Source organism: Lissotriton vulgaris, chromosome 7 (genome assembly GCF_964263255.1).
Source record: "Lissotriton vulgaris chromosome 7, aLisVul1.2, whole genome shotgun sequence".
NCBI classification, from domain to species: domain Eukaryota; kingdom Metazoa; phylum Chordata; class Amphibia; order Caudata; family Salamandridae; genus Lissotriton; species Lissotriton vulgaris.
Genome location: NC_141695.1, coordinates 1,512,984,446 through 1,513,000,945, shown reverse-complemented (window position 1 = coordinate 1,513,000,945; position 16,500 = coordinate 1,512,984,446). Strand labels below are relative to the sequence as shown.

The window sequence follows — 16,500 nt, the reverse complement described above, 5'->3', positions numbered from 1 at the left end:
TTCATTTGCTTTACGTTCCATTTTGACTTGTTAAATATGGGCTTGCAAAAAGTGTTGCATATTCAGTACCTGCAAGGCTCCCAGAAATTAAGAAATTTCGGATTTACGCAACAAATTGCTACTTTACATTGTTTGATGCTGCATAAACATAAATCCACATTTAGCCAAATGTCATTAGTCAATAAATGATTGGTTTAGAATGAAGAAACATAATTGCGCCGGTAATTCCCTGATTGGCTGTATATCTTGTGCAATAACGTATGAAAACCTATTAAAACTGGTCTAAAACGTTGTTACAGAATCTGTGTTTAGTAAATCTCTTTGAACAGCATTGCATGAATGTTTGTTCTTTTTTTTCATTTTTAAAATTAATGAAATATATGATTATTATTATTATTATTATTATTATTATTGCATTTATTGAGCGCACAGCTACCCGGAGGTTTCCCGGCGCTTGCCTTGGGAACCCGTCCTGGCTTTTCCCTGTGAGATAGCCCCTACAGGGCATCCCCAAGGTGAAAGCCAGGCATCCCGCCGCAGGGGGGCCGTTGTGGAGATTAAGCAAGCTTAATGCCCAGAGTTGCAGAGTGAGAACCCATGATTAGAGCAGGCACCGAAGCGAGAATTATCGAGTCCGTGGACATTTGAGCTCAAGACCCTGCCGCGTCGGGAATTGAACCCTGGTCCCGGGTCTGACCTCAGCTTCCGGGTCTGCCTGCTCTACACCGTGAGCCACACTTCTCCATGATAAGAGGTCAGTGCAACCTTTGGGGGGAAAAGTACAGATACCATGTTCTGAACATATTTTTTGAGGAGGTGAATACATGATATTAGATAAATAGTGCACCTGTGAGCAAAAAGGATTAGTTACCTCACGTAGAATCCATGGTTGGGATCTGGGGGATATTCTGTCCATTTCAGCAGGGCTCTTTCAAATTGAATGGTAATCTTTGTAGCAGAGCTTGCTGGCAGTTGGATAAGCATCTCCAAAAGATGTGGGTGCTGGCGGTCCTTTGCAGGCTGATAAAGGATATAACCTAAAAGCAGAAAGAACATTAAGAAAAGAGACAAGCAGACACTTAAACAGCTGCTTCTAGTTCAAACAACACACACAGAATGGTGTTAAATTTATGCATTCCATGTATGTTGCCTCAGCACTGTGTAGTATCCGGTGTGTCCAGACTCACTGTAAGTAGGCATATGGAACGGAGAGAACAAATCCCTTGATGCAGTGAGAGTAGGAGGCAAGATAATTCCTGGTTAGTGCTAAATATTGTGTTGTCCTCAAGTGCCTAAGATGCAGTAAAGAAGTTTATCATCCTCTTCAGGTGTGGTTTCTGACTTATCTGTAAGGAATCTCCCCATCCTATAAAACATCTAATGTCAGCGTGTTCTGCTGGGGTTAGGTCAAGAGAGGACTGTAAACATAAGACAGTAACTGCTAGACATTTCAGTAGAGCTGAGAAGTCCAGACAGAGGGTAGGAATCTGCTGGTCATAGGCAGAACATAACTAGGAAGAGAAATCAGATTTGCCTGCTCAAAGCTAATGAGAAGAAACTGTTTTCCTAGCCTGCTGTGGGAGGATCTGAAATGAATTTGGTCTGAATTTGTGTTAAAATGTTTTGAGTTGTTAGTCAGGATGGGAAGAAAGAATAGGATCACCTGTCATATGTAATATGTGAGGCAACACTCATGGATATACATTTTCTCCGAAGCAGCAGCAAGTCAACAGACCATGCTAAATAAAACACCTACATAAATAAATGGCTGCTGAATATTGTGGTTTTAGTATGACATATGATGTCTGTGTTCATTTTCTGAGATTGTGCATGTGATTTGTGCACGTTTCAGATGTTTGTGACAAAGTGGGAATGATGTTTAGTTTCCACAGCAGAATAGGTACTCACTTGGAGAGCAACAGAGCTTTACGTGTTATCTGGATGTGGTGTATGTATGGAGATAAAGTAGGTGTTATGAGTTGGAGGGAGTAAAGTTTGCACACAGAGATTTCCGAATGTGATGTGCCTATGAAAAATGAGTTTGTCCAAATCAGTGAATTTGAGGTTTACATGCTGGTTTGTCTTGTTGGTGGAATATCATCTTCTTCATTTGGTTACTTGGGAAAGTCCAATCCCCTATGATGAGGACTCCTGCACAGCTGTTCATGTGCAGTCATATGGACATTCAGAACTGTGTGTGATGAATAACTTGGGCTTGAATTTAAAAGTTACCTTTCAATTTGTGTGATGCATGTAGGAGTATGCTGTGATGTTGTTGATGCAAGCTGTGTGTTTGTATTAGCGATGACATTTTGAGTATTGGGTAGTCAAGCAAATTTTCATTTGTAGTATATATTATATAGTATGGCTACTCTTTCCATCAATGTTGACTTTTTCGTGATTGTGCAAACTTGTGAATGGCAGGGAGTGTCTTTTTTAAGGAGGCTTGAGGTATCAGAGCATTGACAGTCGCATGGCTGATAGTAAGTGCCTATGCATCATGCATGTATTAATGTGTGCGGTGTGATTGTGTGGAAAACATTAGGTGACAGGACATCATCCCTGATATGTTCACAACACTTGTAGGCCTTAGGCCATCCCTATGTTTTGTGACTTGTTTGATGTGAGGTTTGGAGAGCCTCATGTCAAGACGTGCGACAAGGTTTCCTTAACCTGTTGCAGATTTACTGTGAATGATTTATTTTCTGTGTGTGCCTTGTGATGAGTGCAGGAAGTTTATTTGGTTGAGTGTGACCAAGATATGCTGGAATGGGTTCATTGTTGAGTGGTTGTCTATAGAAACATGTGGCAATGTTGCCTTTTTAGGTCTGGCATTTGAAACTGCTTTTTCTGCCACGCCAGACTTATGTTCTTAAAAAAGAAACTTTAATAAAAAATATATAAATAAAGGGCTTTGGGATGGTCTTTATCCATTTGTCTCCTAAACTATCCTGCTACAACACGGCACAGAATACAGCAAAGGAAACAGACCAGTTCACTTGCAGCCATTGGCTGGCTGCTCTCACTGCTTTTGACCAAAGCATATCAGTGCCAGGGCTCATGGGCCAGTGATCCATTTTATTTTTGTTCCTTTCTTCTTTTGTTTTGCAGGGGCTTGCCAGCTTCCCCATCACTTCTACCAAACTGCTAACTTTCTTCCAGGAGTGTCGCATTCCTAGCAGGCCCTACTGTTACAGATAAACATTAGTATGGCTTTTTATATATTTTATTAAATGCTTACTATCAAATGGATAAGAATGATTACAAAATGCAAAAACAGTCAGAGGTGGCTTTTGCAAGCATGGGCAGCTATCTTTATTTAAACTTTATTTTATTTTTCAGCCACAAATACAAACCCGCAGCCCCTCCTCCCCCCACCCTCCTCCAGGCATAAAATGTGTGGGCACAGATCGATAGACTCATTACAGCACATTACAGGTGTGGACAACATCAGGAACAGCAAAAAGAGTCAGGATGGAAGTCCATGTGATAATCATAGCATGAATCCAAGTATTGTGGACAACGTGAGGGTAAACAGCCAGGCCCCATGTCGTAACTATTACAGGCATCCCCTCATCACTCCCCCCTTTCCTCCTCTTCAGACTCTGACCCTGGTGCGGAGAACAGTTCGCCACTGGTTCCATCAGAGTCACATGGGCAGCCATCTTTGAGGTGATTTTTATAAATCTTTTGGTTACTGTTCCAAAACAGCCACAGTGTAGCCAACCCACAAATGCCCTTCTCCCCCTCCTACGGCAATGGGCCCCCCATTACTAGTCGACTCGGTGGGGAAAAATCACAAAATTACCCACCCAAAGAGCTCCCCTCTTCCCACACAACTGCAAAAGCTTGGGAAGATAAGTTTACTTTGCCAGATATGGACTTGGACTTCTGCAGGAGATATGGTTTACAAAATAAAAGTAAGATTTCAGAGACGGTGGGGACACCGCCTGTGACCGCTCCCTCGGAATTTCACCTTTTCAGCAGTACCCTGACGTCGCTGTAAGTGGTATACAAACATGACATCCGCCAGACCAAAAAAGAAAGATCTCAACCTCCGTATTGTGTTTAGAAAGGCTTTTATCCTCACTTCTACAGGTGCTAGAAAAATGTGTTGGTGGTTCGAACTGTATCTCTGACACTGACAGCAATATTAAGGGAACTGGTAAGCAGCAAGAAGGGAAAGGATATAGGTCGGGCAGAACCAATGCAAAGGGAAGTGGGTTCGATGCCTGGTAGAAGGATTCATCAGAAAGAGGCTCACTGTCAAATCGACTTTGGCTTCCAGGCAGGAAAACCACAGTGTAAGAAGCTTTCTAAAATAGTTCTACATTCCCATAGTCCAGTTGATTCCACAGAAAGTATCTTCGATACCATTTCCAATATGAAGAGTACTAATGGAAATTCCCAGAGTGGAGACCAGGATGTGTTCCCAATTTTTAAATCCTGGTCCAAGCCGGGCTTAAATATTGGTGAACCGAGGCCATTGCAGGCAAAGGTTGTGGAGAGGAAGACAAAGCGAAGAAGGAAGAAGAAAAAAATCTCCGGAGATTCGCTAAAAAGGGCCAACGGAGAATATGCTTTAAAAAGGGAATGGAGGCCTCACAAAGTGCAGAGGGTAAAATGAAAATCCATCAAGTAACTGAAGAAGCCATGGTCTCTGACTGTGGTCCAGTTAATGCATTGGCTGACGGGCCTGTAGCAGGACTAGTAGTGGAACACGTGTCCAGCCCTCACTGTATGCCACAGCTGAATCCAATGGCTGCTCCTTTCTTGGATCCAGATACAAAGAGGGGCCCTTTGGTGCCAGAGGGTTCTAACTCTGTGTGATGTAATGTGGATACATTCACATTGGATTGTATTCCTCTTTTAATGTAGACTTAATTCTAAATAGGTCAATGCTGCTTAAATGTTTTTCGGAGATTGTGAATTTCAGCTTACTTCAAGGTAGTGACATCAATCTGGTTTCCCTATTGCCCCTTGGATCTGGTTTTAAATCAAGGACAATTTTGAAATTGCCCATGTCTGCAATGTAAGGGGATTGATGTCATCCCAATTTTAGAAAGTGATGGGTTAGTTAGCGGGCCACCAGCCCAAGTCCCCTGTCTTAGTGAGGCGCTTCCAAATGATTATAGGGAGATAAAAATCCCCCGTGGCAGGCATTGGATACAGGTGTCTATTAGGGAATCTTTGTACTCCCAGCACAAGGATTTCATGACGATGAGCCCCTCAGATGGAACTGGTTACTCAGTGCATTATCCAATGTCTCCCAGAGTATCCACCTTCATCAACCATCCATTTAGCAATGAGCTAAAGATTATATGCTAGAATACAGCAGGAATAAAGAACAGCAGGGAGAAGCTTTATTATTTGAGCTCATTATGGGCTGACGTACTCAGTCTCTAGGAGACCGGGTGCACGGGGGAATTGCCATGCAATCTTTTCATTATTTTAAAATTGTAAAGCAATACCATCAATTAGGGGGCATGCGAAGGGAGGGGCATGTCTTCTTTCTAACAGAATTCAGTGGAGGTATAAGTGTAATAAAGACCCAAGTGATTTATTTATGGCTGTAACCCTGCTTAACCTTGGAAGAGAGCAAAGGTTTCCCCCCTACTAGTGATAAACACCTATATCCCCCTAGAGGCCTTTTATGATATGCTTTGAGGAGAGTTTTTTTCTTATATTGAAAAAGTCTCTTATAAGGACCTTCCCCCACACATAATTATGGTAGGGGACCTTAACTGCAAAATGTCTAATTTTGCGTCAGAACAATTATGGGAGGTAGAAAAAGTCGAGGCACTACAGATCCCCCCCAGCTCTTTTTCCCCTTAAAGTAAGAAATAATAAGAGAGGGAAAATATTACTGACTCAGCTGAAAAAAGTTGATTGTGTTATAGTGAATGGGAGGTTTACCTCATACTACCCTGCAGCATTTACTCCTAAAGCCCCAACAGGAGCATCAATTCTGGATTATGTGATGGTAAGATGTACTTCTTTCCATTTGATGGGTCACCTAAAAGTCACAGACCCTCTCCTCTGTGATCATAATCTTTAAATCATTTTTGTTAATTTTGACACAATCCCTATTAGTTCCTGGACACTTGATGGAGACATTACCAGGTATGATTAAAAAAACATGGAGAACTCACAGGAAGTATAGGGTGAATTTGGGCCTCAGAGATATCCTAGAGATCAACTGGTTAGTTGGGTAGGTAATTAGATCGAAAGTGTTTAATCTTTTATGAAGCAGTTCGTTAATGATTTTAATCAAAAAATCCTGCGAGGAGGTGGAAGGGGATCCCTCACCCTCTACTTATGTTAAACAGGGAAATAAATGCCCTAGTTAGGGAACAATATTTGGATTATGACCCAGAAAAGTAGGCTAGGGTGTTGCTGTTAAAGAGGAGGAGGATTAAACTAAGGGAACTAGCAGTAAAAGGCCAGACTAGGACCTTTTGGGCACTAGTCGCTGGGGATTGTGGAACAAAAGCTTGATCTTCCCCCTTAGCTATAGAAGCCTCTAGATGGGTCCATTTTATTCAGGACCTATATGCAGCAAATTAGGGAGATGTAAGCAAATCCTTGGTAGATGGGAATTTAAATTTGTATGATCCTCCTTCTGAAAAAGAGATAGAGCTTGCAATCAGTGGAATGTGAACTTCGGCCTTGATGGTACCCGACAAAATCCCTATTTCTGCAATAAAACAATACGGTCCCTTTTGGAGTAAAATCCTTTGCCTGGTTTTGAAAAGCTGCTTTGAAACAAAGAAAAATCCCGCCTCCATGGACAGGGAGTGTTCTAGTACCACTTTGTTTTAAAAGGAGAACATGAGTTACCAGAAAATTATCGTCAGATTTCCCTCCTTTATGCAGTGGGTAAAGGTTCTGCTAAATGCCTATTAACCCAGATTAATGATTGGGTGAAAGAACATAAAATGATTCCTATGGAGCAAACAGGGTTTAGAAGTAAGCATGGAACGACTGATAATATGTCCGCCCTGCAGGTTATAAAATAAAAAATATGTTTTAACTAGAGGGGGAGTGGTATATGCAGCTTCTATAGACTTCGCCACAGCATTTGACAAAGTGGATCGCCCTTTGCTGTGGAGTAAGCTTTCAAGTTTGGGTGTGACTAGTACCCTTTGCGATTTAGTTCTTTCCCTCCATATCGATTCCTGGTGTAGAGTTCTTTTGGGTGAGGATAGGGGTTTGTCTCAAGCCATTCCTACCCTAAATGGGTTAAAGCAAGGGTGTTTGCTTGCCCCTCTTCTTTTCTCCCTATACATTGTGGACCTCCTTGATCATTTGGCCCGGAGCAAGGGTATCACTCCGGTAATTGGGGGAAAGTCTATTGTGTGTTCATTATATGCAGATGATATAATCATTTTTTTAAATACATTTTTATTGTTTCCTTTAAAACACATTTAACAAACATAACATAAAGTCATGTCATAGATCATCATTACAGCACATTTTGCATTATTTTACTCCTGCATCTGAGTACCTTATCTTATTGTCTTTCCCCGGAATGTTTTATATTTGCGCATCTAACACGTTGATTATATCTGGGTTAGCTCTTGGGTAGGTTGGAAGTGGTTCCAAAAAGTGTTTAGGCTTTGAGGCCGTTGGTAATTCCTCTTCATATCTTTTAAGAGTGTCTCTGCAATACACCATGTCCATTATCTAGCGTTTGTTTGTAGGAAACGTTTTACTGTCCCAGTGCATTGACACTCTTCTTTGTGCTAACAGCAGAGCTACGGCCCCAAATTTGCATTTGCTCAATTGCAATTGTTTAAAGAAAAAAACAGCAGACAGATTTGTATTGAAAATTCTATGTTACATTCTAGCATGCATCTTAGCATTTTCATAACTTGTTCCTAGTATAACTTGACTTTACCACAATTCCATGCTAGGTGTAAAATATCTGCATTATCCACCCCAGCCCCTATCTGCGGCAGGTTGCCTCCTTCCGCTGCCCGTATTTCTGCAATTTTGCTGGCGTGTGGTATGTTTGATGTAAATATTTATACTATATAATGTGTAGATTCCCGTTTGGGGTTAGCATTTCCGTAATTGTACCACAGAACTGCCAGTCATCTGCACTCAGAGGAGTGTCCAATAATATATTCCATCTCTACTGCGCTTTACTAGTACCTCTTGGTATTTAAGTTTGCATTGCCTTATATAATTTTGTAACCGTGTGCGTGTTATCCGAGTTGGTTATTATCAATTGTAATGGCATTAGAGTGGGCGGTTTGCTTGGGAAGGTTGGATATAGTTTTTTGACTGCTGTACGTAGCCTGTGATATGTAAATTTACAATAGTGTTGATTGCTTACATAAGCAAAATCATCTGTCTCAAGGATGTTATGTTATGTTATGTTATGTTACTATTTGTTTTGTAGAGCGCTCAGCTGCTCCAAAGAGCGTCCCGGCGCTAAAGATCATCACACCAAATACCAGCAACTAACATACAGCCATAACGGCACCAAAATTAACCATAACAGCATTACAGGGCAAAAAGATAAGTTTTAAGTCCCTTCCTAAAAACAGAGAGATTGGTGCACGTCCGCAACGTCAGGGGCAGTGTGTTCCAGAGACGGGGTGCAAGGTAACTAAAGGAACGACCTCCACAGCGAGCACGCTTCACTGTTGGGACGATAGCCTTGGCCTGGGCAGCAGATCTCAGAGGTCTAGATGGGAGATAGAAATTGACCCTTCTCTGCAGATATTCAGCGTCGAAATTGTGAAGCGCCCTAAAAGCTGTAGTTAAGGTCTTGAAGGAGATGCGCTTACGAATCGGCAGCCAATGCAGAGAGACAAGGAGATTGCTGGCCCTGGCTCTTCTAGTTAGACAGAAGATTGCCCTGGCTGCAGAATTTTGAACTATCTGCAGACGAGTCAGCAGATATTCAGGAAGACCTAAGTAAAGGATGTTGGAGTAGTCTAGGCGCGAGCCTATTAATGCTATTAAAAAGATGCGCCATCTTTTAAAGATCTCCCATTGTCACTAGTCCCACCTGCTGTAGCATGTCCATGCTGCCCTTATCTTGTGTCACAAAGAGCAATGGATGTTGTTTTAATGGCATAGCTGGCGCGTATAATGGCAGTTTGCGTGACAGTTTTCCCATATGTTACCATGCGGAGGTTGTCGATTGTATCGTGTTGATTTAATTTTTAGTCACCTGCTACTGTTGGTGTGCCATTATACTGCTGAGTGGGATAGGATTTGCATCTCCATCCTCTACTGCCAAAAGCGGCATATATCGTATTGGGTGGTACCAGTGGTATGCATATTGTGCTTGTGCACATAAATAATATAGCAATAAATCTGGTGTTGTAAACCCCCCCTTGCGTGTATGGTAGTGTTAGGGTTTGTAAATCTATACGTGCCTACTTTCCGGCATATATTAGTTTGGTCATACATGCTTTTAACCTATTGAAAACTGGAGCTGGTGCTGTAATTGGGATATTAGTGAATAAATATAAAAATGTGGGTAACACTACCATCTTTATGATGGATATTCTATCTGCCAGCGATAGTGGTAATTGTGTCCATCTATTGACTTGTGTTTCAAGCTTGTCTATTGCCACCCCATAATTTGCATTTATCACAGTGGCTGGGTCTCTGTGGATCCATATTCCTAAAATATTTAACTGGGTTATCTTGCCATGTTAGGGGAAATTCCATATAATGTGGTTGTGTGATGTCCGTCAATGGAGTACAGTTAATTTGTAATCCAGACTTCCTGCCGAATGTAATATATTCTCTCAGCATCGGTGATAAGTTGTTTCTAGGGTCACACACATATAACACCATATCATCCGCGTATAGAGAAATGCCTATGGGGCGTTGGCGGAATTTTAGGGCTGTGGCCATGTGTTGCTGCCTTATTTTACATGCAAGGGTTTCGAGAGCAATGGCAAAAAGTAAGGTGGACAAAGGACATCCTGTCTTGTTCCTCTTTCTATTTTTATTGCGTATGAAATGTATCTGTTAACTTTAAAGGGTGCTATTGGCTTAGTATACAAGAGTTTTATCCCTTGTACTGTATAGCAGGCATAGCCATTCCTTGCAATATTGCAAATAAATATGTCCATTCTACTGAATCAAAAGCTTTAGCATCGTCTAGCAATGCTGCTGCTGCTTCTAGCTCAGGGTTTAATTGGTACTGTAAGGCAAATATAGTGCACATATTGTGCGCTGTGGATGTTGCTGGTGTGGATCTTGCTGGTATAAATCCGGATTGGTCCGGTAATATAATGTTCTGCATAAGCAGTTGCAGCCTTGTGGCTATGATTTTAGTTAGTATTTTTGTGTCCGTATTAATGAGCGACAACGATCGGTATGATTCGCATCTCTCTGGGTCTTTGTCAGGTTTTAGTAACACAATTAATAGTGCTTCTTGCAATGTTGGTGGGAAGGCCTGTTTGTTGTAAGCATCATCGTACATTTACACTAAGTATGGGCTCAGGAGCTCTGCATATTCTTGATAAAATTCTCTTGTGAACCCATCCGGTCTCGGAGATTTACCATTAGGTAGTGCTTTGATGGCCTCTTGTCCATCTTGTATTGTGATTGGTTGTGATAAATATTCCCTTTGGCTTTCCGACAAACAGACTTTGGCTAGGTCATCAAGGTATTTTGTAATTTCTTGTATGCCCGCGGTGTCGTATGTGGCATACAATTTACCATATGCTTCTACAAATGCCCCTAGTATGTTTTGGTGTCATAGTGTGTTACCTCATTTGCGTCTGTTATCTTTATGATTGTCTGTGCTGGTCGACCTGTATTTTTTGTGCCAGCATGCAGCCCGGTCTGCCCCCCTTGCCAAATGCTCTAGCAGTTTGCCGGTGCGCCAAGTATTTGATTTCGCTGTCTGCAAGTTCCTTGTAGTTAGTTGTTCCCTAATGCTTCCCGATGTATTTGCCTGATGTGTGCGGTCATAGTCTTATTCTAATTTCTTAATAGTGCTTTTACACTTCTTTAATTGTGTACGTATGTCTCTCAAAATTCCTGCATTTGTACTAATGCAGACCCCTCTTATAGTTGTTTTGGATGCTTCTAAGAGTCGACTTGCATCCTATACTGAGTCTTTGTTTAATTGGAAGTACTCTTCCACTGCTTTTCTAATTGTGTTATTATATATTGGGTCTAATAGGGCTTGGGCGTTATACCTCCATACATATGGTGGTGGTGTATAGGTCGGGATATCTAGGGATAACAGTACAAGCTTGTGGTCTGATAGTGTTTTTGGGAGAAGTCTAACCCCTCGTACCCAGTTGGTAGCTACTTCCGAAATTAGCCAATAGTTGATCCTTTACCAACTTCCATGAGCTGCAGAGGTGTGTGTACTTTCTCGTGCTTGCAGGTTCCGCAATCACCATATTTCAACCATATGGAATTCTATTAGGAGAAGTGTGGCTCACCGGTTAGAGGCGGCAGACCCAGAAGCAGAGGTCGGCCCGGGACCAGGGTTCGATTCCCGACGCGGCAGGGTACGGAACCGATGTCAGCGGGCTTGATAAATCTCGCCTCGGTGCCTCTCTAACCATGGGTCCCACGCTGCAACTCTGGGCAATAGCTTGCTTAATCTCCACAACGGCCCCCTCGCTGCCGGGGATGCCTGGCTTCACCTTGGGGATGCCCAATAGGGACCATCTCACAGGGAAAGCCAGGACGGGTTCCCCAGCGGTACACAGCGCCAAGAAACCCTGGGGTGAACGTGCGCTCTACAAATTCATACCAACAACCAACATATTAGTATTGATTTGGCTGCTTATTTATGATACTTTATCATTGTATGTGATCTGTCGTAGTCATCATTAAGTGTCACATTCAGGTCACCTCCCCATAATATTTCCATCTTTGGTAAAATCCTCGATCATCCACATTTGGCCCATATGAGTTAACTAATCCTATTTTTGAGCCTCACAGTATTCCGGTAACTATTATGTACCTCCCTTGCTCATCTGTGATTGTGTGTTCCATCGTAAATTGCATCCCTTTTTTTCTTAGGATCATAACTCCTCTTGCATATGAGAAGGATGAGGATGCTATTGTGGCCTCAGCCCATTTCTACCTCGCCCGTCTGCTTTGGTTTTGTTAGATGGGTTTCCAGAAGAAAAGCTATTTCTACCTTTTGTCTATCCAAATATGTCAGCACTTGCCTAATTTTCCTAGGGTTGTTTAACCCTCTAGCAATCCATGTGAGTAGGTGTACTGCTGATGCGCTATTCCTGTTATTCATTGGTCCAGATATGCTGTATGGGTATACGTGGTGTGATATTAGTGCTTGCGTGTGCTATGTGTACGTGTGATTTATGGTTCTGGGTGACATTGGCTAAGTATACAAACAGTACCCCCTTCAAGCTCCAGCGATATATCAGGTCTGAAAAAACCATGACCCTCGCCTCCCACTTTAGCATCCCAAACATGCCAAAGACACAATCAAAAAACAATTGTAATCAATATTCTAACTGTGTTGGGGAACACCCTCAAGAAGAGGCTAGATACCTGTACTCCTACCCGCGTAGCGGATGTGGCCGGATTACCATTGTAGTTATGGACATCTTGTGATATAACTTCTATTTTATATTTCTAGTATGAGCACAACTCTTAGGCAATAGTTTGTGATACAGTCCACTCTGTTCACAGATCTTGAACTCCTACAGATCGGATTGTAGCATTGTAGCAATATTAGTTTTACGAAATCAAAAATCTTAACATTTCTCAGTAATACACACAAATATCTCTGAATCCTACTGTTCTGGTTTATCATGGGTTTCTACAATCCCATCTCTATGTTGCCCGTCAAATCGTCAAGGACAGGTGGGGCAGTTCATAGCCCTATATGTTCCAACTACACAGTTCTTGGGTATCAGGGTTACATTGGTCCCATAGTTCCATCTCTGAACACCCTCACATATCATTACAGATGGCTAATTGTTCCAGCATGTAATAAATCTCCCCTACATGGCACATGCCAATTTTAACTGACTTACCCCATCTGCTATTACTCCGAGTGCGCAGGGGAAGGAGAACGCCTCTGGCTCTTTTCTTTAACTTTCAATTGCTTAAGAAAATCCTCGGCTGCTTTCGGCATTGAGAAATCTTTCAATCTGTCTTCATGCATGATCCGCAACCTTGCAGGGTACAGCATCTCGTACGTGAGTTCCATCTCCCGTAGCTTCCTCTTGACGGGAAATAATTCCCTGTGTGCTGCCTGGACGGCCATGGTACAGTCCAGGAAAAAGGACACCACGTTTTCCTTGTTGCTGGTCTGGTGTTTCTCCCTTGCCAGTCGCAGCACGGTGTCACGATCCCTATAGTTCAAGATTCTGGCCACAATATGCCACGGCAACGCCCCGGTGGTGGCTAGGGAGCCAGTGATCTATGCGCTCTTTCAATGATTAGCACTTGGGAAAAATTCTACGGACCAAACACTTCTTTGAGCATTGCCTCAACGTAATCTTCAAGGCGCCCGTATTCGTGCTTTCTGGAATCCCCATTATTCAAAGATTTTTTTGTCGAGAGTGCGCCTCCAAATCCTCATCCTCATGATCTCTAGAATTGTTCCCATGTCACTGCATTTGTGTGCTGTTGCATGTGCTTCATCTTAAACAGAGGAAATGTGCTGCTCCGCTGTGTCTAAGGTGCGCTCCTTGCTTGTCTAATTTGGCCGATATATTGTCCATTCTGATCGTGAGGGTATAGATCTTTCCATCAATAGCCTGTAAACTTTGTTGGATCGCCAAAAGGGTGGCCTCCATTGAGGACATATCTGATTGCCCCATCTCCAGTTCAGTGTCCGAATGTGTCGAGGTAGATCTGGGGGCCTGTCGGGCCTCGAACAATAGTTTGGATTTTTGTTTGTCAGACTTGCCCATCTTTCTGCTGCTCGCCTACTAGTCAGCCCTTGGAGTAAGACCAGTATCTTGCAGCTTTTCATCGTTATACACGTTTCCACTCCTTAGGCAGTCTCTTCATATGCTCACTCTGTCCACACGATTCCAAGCCACCATAAGTGTCTGGTACTATATTCCATTTGTACCCTCCGCAATGGTGGTATGCAGCTTCTCGGGCGCAGGAGGACGGGCACCACCTGTACAGATCTTCAGTCATATTTGTATTATCTAGCAGCATAATAGGAGGGTTGTGGGTCGTTGCGCGCAGAGTATCACAGTACACACTCTGCTCCGCTCTCTTTCAAACTCACAGGTGATGTGGATTACTCTTTGGTCCAAGTGCCTTATTCACTCACGCTGCTTGTAATGCCTTTGTACACATGTATATTATCCAGAGTGTACTCTTAAACCTATGTTCACATTTTGCTTATAGCAGGTCCCTACTCCGTCGTGCTGCAACTTACCTTCAGCTGCGACGTTGAGCTCAAGGGGCATGGCCTCGCAGGACACTGTTGTCTGAGCACTTGCTTATTCTTGTGGGGATCTCCGGACCTCCTTGCTGCCCCCGAGTCAGGACTTCAAGCCCCGACTTGTTGTTCAGTCTCGGGGGTCTCCGCTATATTCTGCGGTGCTGTGTGCAATCCGGAGCACTTACCAGTAGGCGCCCTCCCTTATTAGTATAGTGGGTTGTCTCAGCCGTGCCCGCATACCACCAATTGCAGTCTGCCTACAGGCCCAGCACTGAGTCCATGAGACGCGGCCACTCAGGCCGCTGCCGTCCTGACACTCACTTGCTTGCTTTGTTTTTGGGGAGAGACCAGGGTTGCTCTGGTTCTCACAGTTAGGCCAACAATTCCCGGTCTGTCGCTTCGTTGCGAGGGTCTCTGCAGCGATGTGCGGGGGGTGGGCGTCCAGTACATCCGGTGTAGCCTGGGCTTTGTTTCATGCGCCATCTTATCTCGGGTTGATTCACGGCTCCCGAGCTCTACGCTAGCGTTTCTTCTTCCTTAGCTGGCGCACATTGCTCTCAGCAGTGATACTATGCTGAGTGTGTACTCTGATGCAAAAATCTGCCGTTAAAATTCAAAGATGCTTGCCATTCCCGCTAATATTTATCGGATACTGATTACGGCCGGCAGAGCAGCACTATTGTGTGGCCATCTTGCAGTGGGCTCACTAGCGTCCCCAGATATATTAATTTTTTATCTTACCTCGAAAGGGCTCAATAGGCATCTGCTGGCTCTAAAACAATTTGCGGATGCCCACTATTTAAAGATTAATGCGTCTAAAAGTAAAAAGTAATGTATCTAAAAGTAAAAAGTTATGAGCTTTCACAGGAGGCAAAAGAGGAAAAATGGCAATTTTATATGGTCCTTGGGTGTTCCAAAGCTAGAGATTGTGAAGCCATATACCTTTTTGGGGAAGATAGTGCGAGGAAACTTAAGTGAAAACGCTCACAAAGAAAATAACATACATAAAGCCAATTTTCAGGCTTAATGTTGGTTCCCTTTTATAAGGCTACTGGTAGAAGGCATTTTGCACTTTTATTAGAGGTTTATCGAGCTAAGATCCCAGCCTCTCTGCTGTTTGGAACAGAACTGATTAATGTTTCTAAAAGTTTTTGTTAAATGTGATGGAAGACTGTGTCGAATGAAATGTTTTGTTACAGAATTAACTTTTTAAATTGCTTTTTAAAGCTCTATAAATGATGTTTTAGTCTGAATGAGACTGTGGTTGTGAATGATTCCCTAGCTGGATTGCTGCCTCCCTTAATCACCTACGTCTTGCTCTTGCTGCTGCTGCTGCTAATGTATTTTATATATTGTATTCGTTATGTAGTGTTGGTAAATTTTGCACTTGCAGCACTATAATCACTTTATGTACCTTTAAGTGCAATATCCTTTTTTTATTGACCCATATTCCTGGTTCTGCTGCTGCTACTGTGTTCTTATATAATGTATTTATTTGATAATGTTTGCATATTTTGCACTCGTGGACATTAAGTGCAATACCCTGTAGTATACTGGAAAATTGTTTAACATGCAATTTTAAATATTGGACATTTTTATGTGTTTGCTGCGCCCACTGTTGATGTAGCTTCTATGTACTTTTGAATTTAAAGTTGCATTTTCAGTATATCTCTTATATCTGTATTTTAGTGCATACATATATTCTACTACTTTATGTGGACTTCCTCGGAGTTCCTGAACATAAATTAAAATAAACTTGAAACTTGGGAAGATTAGTGGACTGCACCTGTGTTGAAGACACGGTATCCCGAACTTAATTTGAGCTGTTTTTTTATAGGTGTGGAAACTAGCACTTATTGTCGGGGACTGGGACACTTGCAGGTGAGTACGCTACCAGAAGAAAGTCAGGCAGAGTAGCAAATGTAAACAAAGGACAAGTCCTTGCTAGGACACCTCATGTGACACCCCAAGGCTGAAAGAAACCCTCAGCCATGGAGCTTGCCTAAAAATACCAATTCCAGTGCCATTTTTTTCCATGGGTCATACAACTTCAGGCATGTGCACTTGAAATGTGTAGATAATGTGTGCCTTGGCCAGCCAGTACCCACTAGACCTGCCTA

The 16,500-nt window shown here is 42.7% G+C and overlaps 1 protein-coding gene across 1 annotated transcript in view; it reads right to left on the bottom strand.

Annotated features, from left to right (window-relative positions):
- PIGT (phosphatidylinositol glycan anchor biosynthesis class T) overlaps positions 1–16,500 on the bottom strand; it is a 262,746-nt gene that overhangs the window by 33,564 nt on the left and 212,682 nt on the right. The window contains exon 10 of the mRNA XM_086932377.1: positions 872–1,037. Coding sequence (XP_086788503.1) covers positions 872–1,037 — 166 coding nt within the window. The remainder of the gene's footprint in view (positions 1–871; positions 1,038–16,500) is intronic.